The 19,967-nt window shown below is 43.4% G+C and overlaps 1 protein-coding gene across 1 annotated transcript; it reads right to left on the bottom strand.

The window, feature by feature from the left end:
* Positions 1 to 1,434: 1,434 nt before the first annotated feature.
* Positions 1,435 to 17,238, bottom strand: lrrc47 (leucine rich repeat containing 47). Its single transcript, XM_033047885.1, has 7 exons — positions 16,650 to 17,238; positions 11,865 to 12,314; positions 11,122 to 11,238; positions 10,396 to 10,511; positions 8,661 to 8,763; positions 7,288 to 7,377; positions 1,435 to 3,036 (listed from the first exon to the last, which is right to left on the bottom strand). Exons 1-7 carry the CDS (start codon positions 17,208 to 17,210, stop codon positions 2,782 to 2,784), a joined length of 1,692 nt encoding a protein of 563 aa, XP_032903776.1. The 5' UTR covers positions 17,211 to 17,238; the 3' UTR covers positions 1,435 to 2,781.
* Positions 17,239 to 19,967: the final 2,729 nt, after the last annotated feature.

Genomic DNA, 19,967 nt, shown 5'->3' with positions numbered 1-19,967 from the left:
GGGACGGCTTGTTGAAGGGAAGGGTAATGAAAGGAATGGGAACACAGATTTGGATCATTGCTCACATGGACAACATGCGACTGTTAGGCCGAATGGTTCACTTTAGAGAAAGAGCACGGAAACAGGCTATTTGGCCCGAGTCCAAACCCACTATCAATCACCCACCCGTTCACACTATTTCTATTATCCCACTTTCACATCCACCCCCTACACACTCAGGGCAATTTACAGTGGCCAATTAACCTGTAAACTCCACACAAACAGCATCCAACGTCAGGATTGAACTTGGTTTCTGGCGCTGTAAGTTAGCAGCTCTACCAACTGTGCCACTGTGCTGCCCATAATGGGTGAATAGGTGATTCGTGCTTCACTGTTTCCTTGTAATTCAACACTACAAATTGCTGGGCCTTGGGAGATTGTCCAAATTAGCTGCTGCTTTGCTAGGGTTTGTCATGGTGACCGAGAGCTTAATCTGCCTCTGGCAATATTGCTGCATATCAAATAAAAGTCTAGCTGTTATCAGATAGCAACGCCTGTAATACAAGGCTCTGCAAATAAGAGATCAAATTAAAGAGAACAAAATTGTAAAGATTTTGGTCTGACTATGGAACCTATCCAAAAGCAAACTTCAACGAGAGTCCCCAGCCAAGGCAGCAAGACCCATCAGTTCACCAATCCCATCTACAAAGTCAGGGAGCCTCATTCATTTCCTGCCAGTTGAGGATCTTTAGACTTGAGATACAGCATGGAAAGAGGCCCTTCGGCCCACCCAGTCCACGCTGACCAGCGATCCCCGTACACTAGCACTATCCTACACACCAAGAACAGTTTACAATTTTTTTACTTAAGCCCATTAACCTACATGTCTTTGGAGTGTAGGACAAAATCAAAGCACCCAGAGAATACCCTTGTGGTCACAGGTAGAATGTACAAACTCCGTACAGACAGCACCCATAGTCAGGATCCAACACAGGTCTCTGGCGCGGTAAGGCAGCAACTCTACAGCTGAACCACCCCAAAAACCAGTAAAAACAACAGAAACCCAGGGTCTGCCTTCAGGACTCATTGCCCAACCTGTGGCAACTTTGGGAAAATCTTGGGGTTCAAGCTTTGTAATTTTGGATTGACATGGGTTGGAACAAGGATTAGAATTACCCATGACCTTGTCAAATGGTGGGAGCATGCGCAAGGGCCCAGGCACTTCCATGCCAAGTAAACTGTACTGTGGCAATGGTGGATATATCACAGATATAGGGATATGCCAGTGTACCACCCAGTCAGTCAGTTTAGAAGGGTCAAGGACCTGAAACGGTTTCTCTTTCCACAGATGCTGCCTGAACTACCAGCATTTTCTCTTATTTCAGATTTCCAGCATCTGCAGTTTAAAATAAATTCAGTCAGTTTGATAACAGATTGTACAGACTACTCAAGACATAATTTACCAATGAGGCTAGTTTTATTTCAGATGTTACTTAATGCCATCCCATAACGTCCACCAAAATTGATTCATTTTTACACAGGCATCTCTACACATGTAGCTTTTCCCTCCCATGGACCACTTGTCCTCTCTGTGAACCTGCTTCTTCACAGTCTACACCTGACATCCTCAAATACAAGAGTGCAAGACTATTGGCACAGCTCAGCCGAAAGGCTATTTGCAAAGCACCATTTGCGCCAAGTCCCTGCAATGGAGACGCAAGAGACTTCAGATATTGGACTCTGGAGGAACTAATCTGTTGGAGAACTCAGCAGATCAAACAATATCTGTGCGGGGGGAAGGGGGGGAATTGACAGTCGACACCCAAGGTCAGGTCCAGATAGAGGCCTGACCAAAGCGTTGTCTGTCCATTTACCTTCACAGATGCTGTTGAACTCAGATTGTTTGCTGTTCCAAGTCCCTGCAATGAATTAAAGGAGTGAAGTTTTTTTTAAATTCACAAACGGCAGGCTAAATTGGAATATACTTTTTTGTTCAAAATACTGCACTTAATCACTGCTCACAGAATATTTTCTGGATAAGTAACTGTTTTGACACATTGTATTAATGGTCTCATTTCTATTCCCTCCCTCCTTCCTTCCTTACCCCTACAGGGTACAAATGCATGCTGTGATATAGACTGCAGGCCCCTCTATCCTAACATGCACCTCAGCTCACGTGCACCTTCTAGAGAGAGAAAGAGAGAGGAGAGGGTCCTGCTGCAGGATAGTTTGCTCAAGACTCTCATTCAGTTGCATTACAGTCCTGGATGAACACTGGACACTCGGGCAATGTACCATCAGCTTCTGGAATTATATTCCAGCCAATCGCTGCACCTTCAGGAAAGAAAAAACAGGTGCTGAAGCACAAATAGGGAAAACAAAAAAAAGTGCAAGCTTCTCTTTAAATTTTCAAAGATGATTTCTTTGATTCAATACCAGACTTGGGCTTCAATGGAAAGGGCAATATTTACTTGTTTGCCACAAAAGGGGCAAAGGAAAAAAAACACTTTGCTCCTTTCACTACAAAGCTCTCCACCGCCAAGTAGATACCTTTTCTGTGTGGACACAGTTGCAATGGATGAAGCACCATGAATAATTTCTCATAGCAAGCCAAACACCAACAACATAATGAGCAAATGATCAGTCTTTTCAGAAATGTTAACTGAGGGTCAAATATTGGTCAGGTCACCGGGAAAAACTCCTCGCTGCTTTTTGAAACAATTCCCGGGGGATATTTAAAGTCCACTTGGGACGCCAGATGAGGAGTTGTTTAACGCATCTTCCGAGAGGTTTTGTGTGCGGCTATCGGATAATGGTCACACAATCGACATTCAGGTTCAGGTCAGTCTTGGCTGGGTAAACCACCTTCAAGTTCCCATCCACATCAACAACCCGCACTTGCTTCACGATCAGTTCAGATGTGGCTGCCTGAGTCACGGTCTGATCGACCACAAGGTCTGGAACTACAGTTATTTCGCTCGCCTCTTCAGCCTCGTCACCGGATACAGTCTCCTGCTCCTGATTTTCGACTGTGAACTTGTTCAATTCGGCCATTCGCTGTATTTAAAAATAAAACAAGCTTTATGGTTGTTTGCATAAAATGTGGCCATTCTGTTCAGCTCACTGATCAATTCTGGAGCTTTCAAGCCTCTTCCATGATGTACCGTCGCATTCATTCACAGGCAACCAAAATACAACACAAGTAAACATCGCTATCGTTTTACACAATCATTTAATAAACCAGAGATGGATTCAGAAAGAGAAGGCATTAACTCATAGTATGAAATGTGGTGTAAAACCTGTAGATTTTTGTCCGGCTGCAGGGACAGTCAACAATATCTCCCCCAGATCACCCTGGCTAACTTGAGAACATTTCCCCCCTGGTTGGAAAAGTCAAAGATCAGAGGGCTTAGCTTTAAGGTGAGAGGGGCAAAGTTTTAAGGAGATGTGAGGGGCATCTGGACAACTGAACAGGATGGTTAAAAAGCCTTTAGTACAGAGTCATGCAGCTTGGAAACGAGCCCCTCGGCCATGTTGAATAAGATGCCCCATCTAAGCTAGTCCCATTTCCAATTTGTCCCATATTCTTCCAAACCAGGTAGTTGTCAAACAGTCTTTTGAAAGTTGTTCCTCAACTACTTCCTCTGATGGCATGTTCAATATACCCACATCCATCTGTTTGAAAGGTTTCCCCTCGGGTTCTTGTGAAATCTTTCCCCTCTCATCATAAACCTTTGCTCCTCCAGCTCTAGATTCCCCTCCCCCGGGAAAAAGACTGCATTCATGCTATTTATTCCCCTCATGGTTTTACACACCTCGAAAAGATCATTCCCCTCAGGCTTCTGTGCTCCAAGGAAGTCTAAGCCTTCTCACCCTCTCCCTATAGCTCGGGCTATTGATTACGGGAGAAGGGAGATAATGTTATAACTTTAACAAGCATCAGCTAGGCCACAGTTTGAAAAATAAATCCCATTTTGCTCACTACGCCACGGGAGAGATTTGATAGAACAATAGAGCAGGAAAGGAAGAGTCTCCAGGTTACTGCTTGCACCAAATGATAACAATTATGAAGGGAGACTGACAAAGCTGGGGTTGTTTTACTTGGAACAAAGCAGGGAGGCTTAATCAAGTTATAACATTAAGCTTGAGGGGTGGGAGTGGATTCAATGCTGACAGGAGGAATCTATTTCCTTCAGCTGAGAGGTCAAATACCAATGGACAAGGATTGTACATAGTAACAAAAAGTTGAGGGCAATTAAGGAAATAATATGCAAAATAATTTTGAACACACTGTTTATAAACGTATTCATTATAAACGGTAGAGGATATGTACTTGAAGTTCCATTACCTATGCACTGAGACTTTAAAACTAGTTGAACATTTTGGCATGAACATGCTGGGCTGAATGGCCTCTCTTTGTGCTGCATAATCACACGGCATAAAATCAAATAGAACACCATTAATTCTAACTCGGATGAGTTCACTATCATTGTGCAAAACACGTAGCAGCATGGAGCTTGATTCCAGAGGTCTGAAGGAGGGAGGATTCAGTCTGGAGCAGTATTGTAGGATATATCCCAGATCACAGTGATACTGCACCAATATCTGACCTAGGGGTATGAACACTCAGTGCAAAAACCAACGCCAACAGCTGTGAAACACTGCTCGGCGTTTTGATTTCATGCTCCTGGTACCAGACACATAAACCACAACAGGTAGATTTTCCAAGAACATAGTCATTATTTCAACAATGCTATTGTGCGGTTTGCAAAAGATGGTCTAATATGTATATAGTTGTGCCACAAAGCACTCACAACTCAGACCAAACAAATCCCTTATACTGTTTAAAAACCAAACAATACCAATTATTAACAGGCAAGAACTACAAAGGGGTAGAATTTCTTGCCCCAGCAGATACGCCCATTATACAATGAAAAGCTGCTTATAAGTAGTATTAGATTAAATTCTACCAAGACTTTGTCAGCATGTCACGGAAGGGTATACAATTACCTTCCATTTTGTTAAAAGGCTTCCACGTGTTTGCATCAAGGGTAATTTTTTCTGTTACTTGAAGGCCATCGACCCCCTCCGAACTGTACACATTTTTATCACATCACATTCTTCTGAATTGAGTTTGTTTAGGGCTACTCGACTAAATCCTTCCCCGTGGGACAACCCAGAACCATCTAGCTTTTTGGAACTGCCTCTCGGGGAATGTTCTTCCTCAAATAAGGAATCCAAAACTGCAAACAAATTCCATGTGTGGTCACATCAAAACTATGCAGCTGTAGCAAGATTTCCTTATTCTTATACAAATGCCAATATTCCAAAATGGTGCAGCTGAGAGTTGCTGCCTCACAGTGCCAGAGACCAGGGTTCGATCCTGATCTTGTGTGCTGTCTGTGTGGAGTTTGCATGTTCTTCCTGAAACTGTATTTTCTCCTGGTACTCCGGTTTCCTCCCCAATTCCAATGACATGCGGGTTTGTAGGATAACTGGCCTCCGTAAATTGCCCCTAGTGTGTAGTGAATGGATGTGAAAATGGGATAACATAGAACTAGTGTGAACATGGTGGGCTAGAGGGCTTATTTTCATGTTGTATCTTTCAGTCAATTAATTCCACCTGCCTAGCTGAGTACTCACCATGGCTGCATGCTAACATTTGGGTTTTCATCCAGTAACATCTGACCTCTCGGAACCACAGCATTTAACAGCCTCGTATTGCTTCAGCGAATTCAGGTTTCTGTTCTTCCCACCAAATTGGGTAACATTTTGCCCACTCATCCAACCTTCATTCTATTGCAGTAATTTTTATTTTATAAATAGCTTGCAACTAACTTTCTAATTGTCTTTGGATCATCAATAAACTTTGATACTGTTCATTCAAATCCTTCATCTAGGTAATTTAATATAATTTGTAAATGATTTGGCCCTTGCATTGAACACTATAGTATACCACACATTTCAACAATGACCTCTTCATACTTGGCCTCAATTCCTTAATTTTCTGCCAGTTTATCAATTCTCCATCCATGTCAAAATATTCCTCTCATTACCAGTACTCCTCATCTTATATAGTAACATTTCCGAAGGAGGGTCCCAACCAGAAATGTCCCCGACCCATTCCTTCCAAAGATGCTGCCTGATCTGCTGAAGTTCCTCCAGCGCTTTGTTTTGCTCAAGATCCCAGCATTTGCAATTCCTTGTGTCTCCAGTTACGTTTAACATTGTTTCATATCAAATATATTTTGGAAAAGCAAATCAATTATTTCCATTAATTCCCTGAGCCTTCAAAGTTCTGTAATAAATGTCAAATACAATTTTCCTTTCAAAAACTAAACCAGTGATTATAATGATTTTCAAAATTCCCTATCAGCATTTGCCTAATAATGGGCCTGGGCATATTTTAATGTCCACTTTGATGATTAATGGGCCTTAGTTCATTACCTTCTTTCTCTCCCATTCTGGGAAAGATACTTGACGTGGGTCTTCCAAACACCTGGAATTCTAAAAGACTACAACCAATGCTTTTACTACCACTGCTGCCAAAAACTCTCAAAAACATTAAAATCAATAATTAAGAAAAATCATTAGTTAACGAAATCAGTAGACAATAAACATTTTATGCTGAGACATTACATAAAATGCAATTAGAAATATTTTTTTTAGTGTTTGAAAATGCCAACTTTTTGTCAATTTATTGATTTTAGTCAATTTCAAGACGGCTGGAAACAGCAGAAGCTTCAGAGCAGCAATTGTCTAAAACCCTACCAACAGATTCACTGCACCATGACACCAATCGCTAACAGATCCACTTCTCTAATAACAGCAGAACCATGGATGATGGCTCCTTGGATTCCATGAGTGGAATTCCCCAGCAAGTTATTCAATAAGTGTTTTTCTTGCCAAGAAAGAGTCCCTACTCAGAATAATATTTTAAGTATATTGTGCCTACTAAACCATTACACTTGGAAGGGAAGCTAATAATCAAACAAATGTCTACAACATAGAATAGCATTTATTTATTGTCTTGATGATACGTTAAAGAAAGATAAGGGGCAATGAAAAGTTTATCCACATCGTGCATTTGAAACTGTGTCGATTGAAAGTTCCTAAAGAAGCCTCAGTTAAGTTTTGACAAAAGATGAGATCAGATTCAACCAGCAGATATTCTTAGTCCAACAAAGGTGAAACTACTTCACATCATCGAGGACAAGTATGGACTCAATATGTATCCAGTGGCAACAGGATGACAAAGAAAAATCCAACAGAACAAACAAAGGCAGGAGGAGAGTTTGAGTGACTCACCATAATCAAGCTGTCCATCACTTCTTTGCAAGCCTGCAGATTGGCAGAACTGGTCACTTCCACGAACAGCTGACTTGTGGTTTTTTTAATCTAAAAAATGAAAGCATAATGGGAGTAATGCGAACAACAAAACAGCACGAGGAAAACAATGTGCTGAGGGAAGTTCGTGCAACGAAGACTTTAATCTTATTGCAGGCACTAATTAATGTGCCGTGCTTTCCCAACATTTTATACTCTTGTTTTTGGAAAAATAGTCGGCCAGAATTATGATCATTGGCAGCATCCTAAGATTTAGGGACTTTGCTCTTCCTGCGGCTTGCCATTTATAGTATACTTTCCCTTTACATTCCACTTCCCAAAATGTAGCACCTCACACTTGGATTAAACTTTATTCGCCATTTTGATGCCCATTTTTCTGGTGATCTATATCCTGCTGTACATCATGAAGGAATCTAATGAACAATTCCCACTAGATTAAACCCATTAATCAGAAACATTGTGTTGCCTCAAATAATCACAGACAGACGAATTTAGTGCCCAGTTTTTGTCGCCCTATATGAGACCCGGGATCGATCCTGATTGCGGATGCCGTCTGTACTGAATTTGTACGTTCTCCCTGTGGCTGCGTGGGTTTTCTCCAGGTGCTCCGGTTTCCTCCCACGTGCCAAACGCATGCAGATTTGCAGGTTAATTGGCTTCTGTAAATTGTCCCCTAGCGTGTAGGACATGGAACTAGTGAACGAGTGATCGTTGGGCCGAAGGGCCTGTTTTCACACTGTATCTCTAAGCTAAACTGAGGAGAGATGGTCTCCTCTGACAGGTGACAAAGAAAAAGAGAGACTAAAGACAAAGCGGAATGTTTTGAGAGGAATTTCCAAAGCTTAAGTTCCTGGCAACTGTGGATACGCCAGTTAAAAGTACAGTGGGAATTTGCAGGTTGCCGGAGGACTATGGGAACTTCTACATTTCTCATATTAACCACAGGGTGGCGCAGCTGGAAGATCTGCTGCCTCACAGCGCTAGAGACCCAGATTTGATACTGACCTTTGGTGCCACTGCACTCTGATCATATGGGAAAGGAAAGAATTAGGCCATTTGGCCCATCGAGTCTACTCCACCATTCAATCGTGGCTGATCTATCTCTCCCTCCTAACCCCCACTCTCCTGCCTTCTCCCCATAACCTCTGACACCCATACTAATCAAGAATCTATGGCACTGTCTATAGAGAGAATGTCAGTCCAATTTATTTGGAATGAATCAAGTTAATTTCTTGCTGGGACTCCAAGAATGTGGAGTTTCAATAAGATAAAAAGCAGACCACTTCAACTCTCACTGCAGTTACACGGATTATAGGCCATTTCCAGGGAAGTACCTTAGTTTTTTCACAGTTTGTGATTGGCGGGAAAGAAATGACACAATCTTCCGCATCGACCAAACAGGGAAAATTCTCTTTCCCATTGAGTAACTGGAGATATCTGGAAAACAAAGAACAGTGCAGGTAAAATACAGTCTGCCGCAGGTTTTATACACCAACATAACGTGTGAACACATGGGAGAATGAATAAAAAGACTATTTTATTAATTATCTGTCATGATCAGGAATCTCCAAAGCATTTTAGACCAGCTAGCACATCAAGGTTACATAGAATGGTACAGCACCGAAAAAGGGCCCTTCAGCTCACAAAGGTCCACACTATCCAATGCTATATTACACTAATCTCTTCTGCCTGCACGTTAACCCTATAATTCAATTCCCTGCATAACCCTGTGCCCATCTGACAGCTTCTTAAATGCCACTGTTGTAGTTGTTTCGACACCACTCTCGGTAACTCATTCCAAACATACTCCACTGAAAAAAAACTTGCCCCACACATCTCCTTTAAACTTTGTCCCTCTCACCTGCCTTTGATATTTCGACCCTGGGAGGAAAATTCTGGCTGTCTACCCTATACCTTTCAATTTTATATACTTCTATTCTATCAGTTCTCTCTTCAGCTTCTGATGCTCCAGAGAAAACAATTCAAGTTCATGACCATGTTGTAATAATTTGTGTTTCTATTATAGTGAATCTATTACAATGATCACATGATCTGTTAGTGGTGTTGATTGAGGGAAAAATCATGTTGTCAAGATACTGAGAATCCCCCACTCTTCTTCGGTGGAGCAGTGGTAGAGTTGCTGCATTACAGCTCTTTCAGTGCCAGGGACCCGGGTTCTGTCAGATGCTGTCTGTATGGAGTTTGTACGTTCTTCCTTAGGTTTTCATTGAGAACTTCAGTTTCCTCACACACTCAAAAGACATACAGGTTTGTAGGTTAATGGGTTTGTATAAATGTAAATTGTCCCTAGTTTATGTAGGATAACATAGGTCGGCGCAGACTGTGGGCCGAAGGGTCTGTTTCCGTGCTATATCTCTAAACTAAAACAAAAGGACCATGGAATCTACACAAAGGGCCTTTAGATAAGCACATGGATATGTCGGGAATGCAGGGATATGTATCACGTGCAGGCAGATGATTTGTTTATTTTGGCATCACATTCAGCCTGGACATTGTGGGCCGAAGGACATGTTCCTGTACTGCACATTTCTATGTTCGATATTTGCACTGGGTTTGATTGGCTCTTAGTTAGGTTAGTGTCAGGACAGATCACTCATTACTAGGAGAGCACATATTAGAGGATGACAGGGGTTATGGGGAGAAGGCAGGAGAATGGGGTTGAGAGGGAAAGGTAGATCTACAACAATTGAATGGTGGAATGGCCTAATTCTGCTCCTATAAATTATGAATTTAGATGATCAAGAGAGAAAATAATTGGTCTGTGTTAATCCTGTTGATATAAATAGTGCTTAGATGAGAATTATCATCCAAGTGGGAAACTAAAGGTCCATTGGGAACACAGTGAAGAACACAGAGTCTGTGGCTTAATTGCCTGCAACACCAGAGTTCAACCTCATCACACCCAGAAACTGTCGGCAACAGCAATTTTAGTACATGAGCATATTGGATTCATATTTGATCAAAATAATATAAAATATTTATCTGATCAAAAAATGTTATTAATTTTTGTATTAAATTGTAACACAATAATGTCATTTTATTACTGACTTGTGCAGCCCAGACACATTTTGCCGCTTTTTCTGCTTCCGTTGCTCATCGGCTTCCATCTGTAACTGTCGCACCAGATCAACCGCCTTCACCTCCTTCCTTCCAAGTGGGGTAATCTGAAAGATCAGATGGAATTACTTGAATATTCAACTTCTTTGTATTGGTGAGATGTGGAGAAAACATGGATGGCGCAAGGCTGAGACAGTTCAATTAGAGATACCTTATTTAGCCAAGGGAAAATCTTCCATGGTGGATTTGGTTATTGATTTGATTGAAATATACATCATGGAAACTCTTTAACCCACCGAGATCATGCCATCCGTCGACCACCCATTTGTACTAGTTCTATGTTATGCCACTTTCACATCTACTATCTTTAGGGGTATATATTGTACATAGAACACAGAAATGTACAGTTCAGAAACATGTCCCTTGGTCCACAATGTGGACCAATCCCTTATCCCTGTGGTCCCTTATTATGTATCTATGCACTGTAAATGACTCGATTGTAATCATGTATTGTCTTTCCACTGGCTGGTTAGCACGCAACAAAGGGTTTTTACTGTGCTTCGGTACACATGACAATAAACTCAACTGAAACAACGTCCAGGCCGAACATGATGTACAACATCATTTTTATGAATGGCTCACAAACATGCTTTTATTGCAGTCATGTAATGTTTGCTAGTGCATACACCAACAATATTTACTCATATACACATTTACCTTCAGGGATTGGGAGGGCCTGGCATCATACAATAACGGTCCTTTCACCAGCTGCAGATCATGAGTAGCAATAGTCGCCAATGTTCTCTTAAGACAGATGTCATCATGCAATTTGGTCTGGGATAGGAGGAAAAAAGTGACTTGCGGTTACCTACTGGGCCATAAAACAGAGGTAATTTTTGTGTGGCATGAGAGATGGAGTGCCAGGGAAATTATTTCCCACAAACTCCAAACATGTACAGAATTAAATCAGAGATGAAATGCCTTTGAAGAATTGACCTGATCCCAAGCATTTTCACAGGCAGTCACTGTAAACATTCTTGTCACTGAGGCACAACAGGCATTCAGAAGTGGCAGACATGATAATTTACAGTTTTGCATCAAAAAATAGCATGAATCTTCTGTTGTAGAGCACTCTTCATCAATTCCACAACAGAACAGAACATTAACTGCAATAAATTAACAACAAATTAACTTATAGTTTTACCTTCTGAAGCTTGTTTTTGTAGGACCGATAGTTTTTTCTTTTTCATTATTTAAAACATTTTCTCCATTCCAATTCATTGCTTTTGGAAACTAACATTTCAGCAAAATGCAAATGTATGTGTGAATGGTGATACATTAAAAGCAAATAAATAAATACTATACAATAGCATAGAAATAAGATAATCTAAGCATGTTAGAAAACTACATGTGAAAACAGTGATTTATATTTAACTTAAGTCAATAGAGTGAAATATTACCTGAGCCACGAGGAATCTTTTCAAAGCATTTCCTTGTCTCAGTTGCATTCCTTCTATGATACAACACACTATGTAGGGTCTCACATCCTTGACATTGGGAGTGACTTTCACTTGAACTGTGCAAGGATTTTCTGAAAAACGCAGCACTCGTAACACAAGCTTGTTCAGGTCCTCCTCATCTGATTCATCAGCATCATCTCTCTTCATAGCTTTCTTCCTCGCTTTCTCCTTGCTCTCATTTTTCTCATTTCCCTCTGTTTTCCCTCTCCCCTTCCCGCGACCTCCTGCCTTCAGATAGTCCAAGATCGATTTAGTCTGGCAACCATTTACCATTTTCTCCAGTCGTTTATCTTTGAACTTGTTTCCTTTCAAGTTGATTTCTTTCAGCTTGGGACAGTCAGCCAGCTCGCAGGGAATCTCTGAGAGGAAGTTGTCCGATAGATCCAGAGTCTTAAACACAGAAGGAGAGAGGGGCATTTAGTGATTATTGTACAAAAAGTGCACACCCGTAGAATTCTTCACACAGGAGGCAGCCATTTGGACCATCACATCCATGATGGCATTAAGATCTAGCAGTTGAAAGCATCAGAAATTACAAGCAAGGAGGAGAAAACAAAGTACGAGCTTCAGAAGTTTGAAGATGATGATTTGATGGCGGATTTTGAGAAGAGCGGAAGGATGATATAGTATTACAAAACAGTTCTAAAAAGCACCAAAAAGAGGCTGAAGGAGCACTTATCATTGATGAGTGGAGACAAAATGGATGATGAAGGAAAGGTATATGAGGGATGTATTGTTGAGGCACCTTGAGGGCTAGAGTAAGAGATAATGATGAATGGGTCCCATTGGATTCTAGTACGGATGATCCTTAGAATATGTAGAATTATGAGAGCACAAAAGGAGCCAGTCATTTCAAAGCCTGAATCTATATTTTACTAGACTAAGTGGGACCCATTGGGTCACAGCTTCACACGGCAGGGCTGGTCCCCGAAATGCAATATTCCACCTCTCCAATTCCAATATTGGTGGCCAGTGGGGGGTGGGGCTTTCTGGAGCGCTAGTATCGGTGTTGTGATCTGAAGGGACTGGTTTCCAGAGGGCTAGTATGGACCTTGTGGGCCGAATGGATTCCTAGGCTGGCGGCTCAGTCACTCAAGCCTGTTGTGCTGGCAGGTCACTCACTCACGGCTGGTGGGCTGGCAGTTGACTCACGGCTATTCCTTGAAATTCCATTTCAAGCAGCATGCAAGGCCACCAAATTCAAGTGCAGTTTCTTACCACTTCAAGCAGGGTGCAAGGCCACCAAATTCAAGTGCAGTTTCATACCATTTCAAGCAGGGTGCAAGGCCACTAAAGACAGCGAGTCGTGACCTCTCCATCTTGCAGAGACTGAGCCACGCCCACACTTCTGGGTTTAATAGTTCCTCCCCCCCACAAGAAGGGGCATGGCCTTCATGGCGTGATTGACAGGAGAGAGAATCTCAACATTTTTTAAACACTAATAACTCTTTTATTTTTCTTCGATGGGAAAAATCCTCGGCACCTGAGCGGAGGGAGACTCTGAGTAAGATGACCAAAAAACACAGCCGTATCAATATAAAGCGCAAACAGAAAGTGGTCAAGATTAGACTTTTAATTATATAGAAGGCAAGGCAACTTTAATTAGGCAAGGCAACTTTAATTAGACAAGGCAACTTTCATTAGACAGCACATTTTTAGCATTTCCAATCCAAAGGCAACACAGCTTTAGCATTTCCAAACCAAAGGCAACATAGCTTTAGCATTTCCAAACTATATTTTCAAACCACATTAGGGCACTGACAGGTCAGTAAAACCACTCAGAGTTTAGTAGACATGTGTTCAGTGTTATTCACAGCTCAGACTGAGAGACGTGACCCTCTCGCTCCCCCATCTTGCAGAGACTGACTGAGGCACTCAACACTTCTGGGTTTTATAGTCCCTCCGGGAGGGGCATGGCCTTCAGGAGAGAGAATCTCAACATTTTTAAAATACTAATAACTCTTTTATTTTTCATCAATGGGAAAAATCCTCTTGTCCTGCGCAGCGGAGGGGGACTCTGAGTAAGATGGCCAAAAATCACAGCCGTAAGTGGCCAAGATCAGACTTTTAGTGATATAGATAGCACAGTGCAGTTTCATTCGCCCACTCTTTCTCCAAATTCTTTGGCTTTAAACATTTATATAAACCAACTGTGAAAGCCATACTGGTATCTGCATTCATGCGCTGTCAGGTTGTGTTCCATACTATACTTAGCTCATGAAGGAGTTTCTCATCACGTCACCATGGACCTTTTGCCAATCACTTCAACAGTATATAGGAAGGTACCATATATATTCCACCACAAACAGGGCTAGTCATGGCTGAAAACATTGCCCATTTCTCATGGGCAATAACGTATGTAAAACAAAGGAGAAAAGGACCATTCCGCTTTTAGTAGTAAAGGGCCTGTCCCACTTGGTGATTTTTTTGGTGACTGTCGGCATCATTGACTGACGTATCGGGCCACCGAAAAAGTTGCTGCGTGATGCGACGTAGCTACGTATTGACGCGCGGTGCCTCAAGTGTCGCAAATGTTCAAAATCTTTCGGCGACCTGTTACGTCAGTCAATGGCGCCGGCAGTCGGCGAAAAAAATCACCAAGTGGGACAGGCCCTTAAGAGTGTAGATCTGACCTCCCATCTACCTCACCAGCTAGAGTGCAGTCCTGACCTTCCATTGGAGACTTTTGAATTATCTTTAATCCGACATTAGCTTGCACTAAATGTTGCACCTTTATCTATACTTTGTGGGGGGCTAGATTGTATTCATGTATAGTCTTTTCCTTGACTGAATGGCTTATCACTTTTCTTGGTATATGTGACAATAATAATAAACTAAACTTTAGCATTAATGTGATATGGAACTAAAAAATCTGTTCAATCTCTGATACAGGTTGGAGGACGTGAAATCTAACTGCATTTAAAGGATGTGTAAATCTGAAGAAGGGTCTCAACCTGAAACGTCAACCATTCCTTATCTCCAGAGACGCAACCTGTCCCCGCTGAGTTACTACAGCATTTTGTGTCTGCATTTACAGGATGCTTGGACAGGTATATGATGGAAAAGGGTTAGGGGGATATTGAGCAAACCCAAGAAAATGTGACAAGCTTAGATGGGGGGCATCTTGGTCAGCATGGCCAAGTTGGGCCAAAGGGCCTGTTTTCAGGCTGTATTACTCTATGAAACAGGTGGCTTAAGGCAGAACTAGTTTTTGAGCAAGAATTACTTGCTACTTTTATTAGCATTTAGGAACTACCTGCTGCCTCTTTTCATTAAAAAAAATGGTGTGTTGTCCAGTTATAATAACCATGTTACTCCACACACAATTATTGTGGTGAAGCAATTAATCAATGTTACATACTTGTTTAGTGTCAGAACTTATTGGTACATTGAAGCCAGTTTTACATGATAGTGGAGCTCCACTCAAAAACATCTTAAGAATAAGTTAGAGACACATGGGGAGGCAGATGCTGCCATCTGTGGCAAAAAAATGTGAATCCAGGAGCATGCGTGGAGGGGAAAGGAATTGCCAACATTTTGGGTGGATACCTGTATCTGGGCAGATTAATTTAAGTAGAAAGTATTTGATTTGCTCTTGCTTTGGGTTAAGGTTGCTCTTGCTTTGGGTTAGGTTTGATACATGCATTATGCTGTCTGTCCAGCTTTGCATCTGTCCAGCTTTGTCTCCAGTCATGAAGTATTGGTGCAGCAATCATTCACAGCCCATCCCGGGGTCTTTTACAGATTCTGAGGTGGATTTTATCAACACGAAGTTGAAAAAACACAAAAAGCATTCAAAATGGTGACAATATCTATGTAGTATTGTGCAAAACACAAAAATGATGTAGGAATTTAGACGGCCAAGCAGCATTAGGGAGGGAAAGGACGTGACGTGACATTTTGGCTCAGGACCCTTCTGCAGACTGGATCAGATCCTAAACTTCACCTGTCAATTCCCACCCCAGATGCTGAGTGACTCTCTGCGTTTGGTGCTTCGCTCAAGATTTCAGCACCTGCAGTCTCTTGTGACTCGACAATAGCGTTCTCTATAGTGTAAAAAGCAAAAAGACAGACAAGAAGGAACTCAGTCCCTCCCTCTACAACTCTATTATTCTTGACTCACAGAGTGCAATCAAGGAGAAAAGGCAACAAAACAATCTCCATGATAATTCTCAATGCCCTCAAAAATTGTATCTCAGCACCTTGCTTTTACTGCCAAGAAAACACATCAACGTCTCTACTTCCAAAGAAGACCAAGGAAATACAACACATCTCCAGTCTGAAGAAGGGTTTCGGCCCGAAACGTTGCCTATTTCCTTCGCTCCATAGATGCTGCTGCACCCGCTGAGTTTCTCCAGCACTTTTGTCTACCTTCGATTTTCCAGCATCTGCAGTTCCTTCTTAAACATCTCCAGTGGCCCTTATCAATTTCTGTAGATCCACCACAGGAACTATTCTGTCAACGACCATAGAAAATGGCATAGAATGTGCGGGGAGTGGGTGAGAAAGTGGGATGACATTTAAATAGTGTGATACAGACACAAAATGTTGGAATAACTGAGCGGGTCAGGCAGTATCTCTGTAGAAAGGTGCGTTACTACAGCTTTTATGTGTCTATCTTCGGTGTAAGCCGGCATCTGCAGTTCCTTCCTATACAGAGAACTAGTTTGAAGGGGTGATGATCGATGGCCGGCCGGCCCACTACCCCTCCCCGCCCCTCCTCACCCGTAGGCCCCGCAGCTCGGAGATGCCGTCGCCGAGGCGCTCGATGCGGTTGCGGGCGGCGCTGAGGGTGCTGAGGAGCATGAGTCCGGAGGCGAGCAGGGCGGCAGGGAGCTCCGGCAGCAGGTTGTCGGAGAGGTGGAGGAGGGCGAGGCGGGAGCAGTTGGCCAGCTCGGCCGGCAGGGCCTCCAGCTGGTTGCCGCTCGCCTTCAGGCTGCTGAGCTGCGTCAGGCTGCCGAGGGAGGCGGGCAGGGCGGACAGGCGGTTGTCCGACACGTCGAGCAGCCGCAGCTCGCTGAGCTGCCCCAGCTCCGGCGGCAGAGTCCGCAGGCCGTCGCCGCTCAGTACCAGGCTCCGCAACGCCCGCATGCGGCCCAGCCCGCCGCTGCCCTCCAGCCCCCGCAGCCCAGCCACGCCGCTCAGCTCCAGGTGCTGCAGCAGCGGCGCCAGCTCGTACAGCCGCGGGTCGAGCTCGTCACCCTCGGGCCGCGGGCCCCGCACCACCAGCTCCCGCCTCCCCTCCGCCAGCGCCAGCTCGACCTCCGGCCACTCGGGCGCCGCCATCACGCACCCACACCACACTGCGCAGGCGCGGCACCGGCAAGCGGCCTGGTGTCACGTGGTCGCCGGTGCACTGCGTCAATCACAATCAGCGTTGGGGGGGGGGGGGCATAAGGCCATGTTTGGTCATGTGGTCAGAGCAGAATTAGGCCATTAGGCCCATCTAGTCTATTCCGTCGGTACACAAAGAAAAAGCTGGAGAAACTCAGCGGGTGCGGCAGTATCTATGGAGTGAAGGAAATAGGCAACGTTTCGGGCTGAAACCGCCATTCAATCATGGCTAGGGTTGCCAACTGTCTCACTCCCAACTAAGGGACGAAAGCTCAAGATAAGGGACAAATTCCCAAATCATGGCTGATCTATCTCTCCCGCCTAACCCCATTCTCCTAGGTAGACAAAAGTGCTGGAGAAACTCAGCGGGTGCGGCAGCATCTATGGAGCGAAGGAAATAGGCAACGTTTCGGTTTGATTTATATCTGATTGATTGATGGTTGAAAGGGTCAAGAACTTCAAATTCCTGGGCGTGCACATCTCTGAAGATCTTTCCTGGTCCGAGAACACTAACGCAATTATCAAAAAAGCTCATCAGCGCCTCTACTTCCTGAGAAGATTACGGAGAGTCGGATTGCCAAGGAAGACTCTCTCTAACTTCTACAGGTGCACAGTCGAGAGCATACTGACTGGTTGCATCGTGGCTTGGTTAGGCAATTTGAGCGCCCTGGAGAGGAAAAGACTACAAAAAGCAGTAAACACTGCCCAGTCCATCATCGGCTCTGACCTTCCTTCCATCGAGGGGATTTATCGCAGTCGCTGCCTCAAAAAGGCTGGCAGTATCATCAAAGACCCACACCATCCTGGCCACACACTCAGCTCCCTGCTACCTTCAGGTAAAAGGTACAGGAGCCTGAAGACTGCAACAACCAGGTTCAGGAATAGCTACTTCCCCATAGCCATCAGGCTATTAAACCTGGCTCGGACAAAACTCTGATTATTAATAACCACTTTCTGTTATTTGCACTTTACCAGTTTATTTATTCATGTGTGTATATATTTATATCATGGTATATGGACACATTCATCTGTTTTGTAGTAAATGCCTACTATTTTTCTGTGTGCTTAAGCAAAGCAAGAATTTCATTGTCCTATACAGGGACACATGACAATAAACTCACTTGAACTTGAACCCTTCTTCAGACTGAAGAACGAGGGATTCTGCCCAAAACGTTGCCTATTTCCTTCGCTCCATAGATACTGCTGCACCCGCTGAGTTTCTCCAGTACTTTTGTCTACCTTCGATTTTCCAGCATCTGCAGTTCCTTCTTAACCCCATTCTCCTGCCTTCTCCCCATAACCTCTGACACCCGTACTAATCAAGAATCTATCTGAAGAAGGGTCATGACCTGAAACGTCACCTATTCCTTCGTTCCATAGATGCCGCCTCACCCGCTGAGTTTCTCCAGCATTTATGTCTACCTAAGAATCTATCTAGCTCTGCCTTAACAATATCCACTGATTTGGCCTCCACAGCCACCTGTGGCAAAGAATTCCTCAGATTCACCACCCTCTGACTAAATAAATTTATCCTCATCTCCTTTCTAAAAGAACGTTCTTTAATTCTGATGCTATGGCCTCTAGTCCTAGACTCACTTGTGGAAACATCCTCTCACGTCCACTCTATCCAAGCCTTTCACTATTCTGAATGTTTCAATGAGGTCCCCCCACATTCTTCTAAACTCCAGCGAGTACAGGCCCAGTGCTGACAAACGCTCAACATAGGTTAACCTACTAATTCCTGGGATCATTCGTGTTAATCTCCTCTGGACTCTCTCCAGGGCCAGCACATCCTTCCTCAGATATGGTGCTCAAAATTGCTCACAAAACTCCAAATGCGGCTTTACCAGCGCCTTATAGAGCCTCAACATTACATCCCTGTTTGTGTATACAAGCCTTTTTGAAATATAATGCGAGCATTGAGTTTGCTTTCCTTACTACTGATTCGACTTGCAGATTACTTTTTTGGGAATCCTGCACAGGCACTATCAAGTCCCTTTTCACCTCCGATTTTTGGATTCTCTCCCCAGTTAGAAAATAGTCTACGCCTTTATTCCTACAACCAAAATGCATGCCTCCACACTTTACTACACTATATTCCATCTGCCACTTCTCTGCTCACTCTCCCAACCTGTCCAAGTCCTTCTGCAGTCCCTGCTTTCTTTACATTACCTGCCCCTCCACCTATTTTTGTATAATCTTCTAACTTGGCCACAAAGCCTAGTCTGCTGAAGGGCCTATTCCTGTGTTGTACTGTTCTGTGATCTATGTTCTAATTGAGTCCAGTTAGTTATTATCATGTGCTCAAGTATGGATAGATACAGCTACAATGAAAGTCTGATTTGCAGGCACATCGACACAAAAGAAGTGTGGTACAGAAGTGTGAATACCTACACTTCCAGATTCAGGGACAGCTTCTTCCCAACTGTTCTCAGGCAACTGAACCATCCCACCCACAACTAGAGAGCAGTCCTAACCTACTGATGGGGACCCTCAGACTATTTTTGATTGGACTTTACTGGACTTTATCTTGCACCAAACCTTCTTCATGTTATGGGTAGACAAAAGTGCTGGAGAAACTCAGCGGGTGCAGCAGCATCTATGGAGCGAGGGAAATAGGCAATGTTTCGGGTTGAAACCCTTCTTCAGACTTTTGGGTCAGAGCCCTACATCGGACTGATTGTGGGGGGATAAGGGAGCTGGAAGAAA

This window comes from Amblyraja radiata, chromosome 31 (genome assembly GCF_010909765.2).
Source record: "Amblyraja radiata isolate CabotCenter1 chromosome 31, sAmbRad1.1.pri, whole genome shotgun sequence".
Classification (NCBI taxonomy): domain Eukaryota; kingdom Metazoa; phylum Chordata; class Chondrichthyes; order Rajiformes; family Rajidae; genus Amblyraja; species Amblyraja radiata.
Note: the sequence above shows the minus strand (reverse complement) of the source record. Positions and strands in the feature narration are given on the sequence as shown.

What these genes read in the sequence shown, in the direction of transcription:
- lrrc47 (XM_033047885.1), bottom strand. Translation starts at nt 17,210, where the DNA reads ATGGCGGCGCCCGAGTGGCCGGAGGTCGAGCTGGCGCTGGCGGAGGGG. An exon ending in AAAGATTCCTCGTGGCTCAG is followed by an intron (nt 11,239 to 11,864) that starts GTAATATTTCAC and finishes CTCCTATCCCAG; the next exon opens with ACCAAATTGCATGATGACAT. An exon ending in AATGTGTCTGGGCTGCACAA is followed by an intron (nt 8,764 to 10,395) that starts GTCAGTAATAAA and finishes TTTGTTTTCCAG; the next exon opens with ATATCTCCAGTTACTCAATG.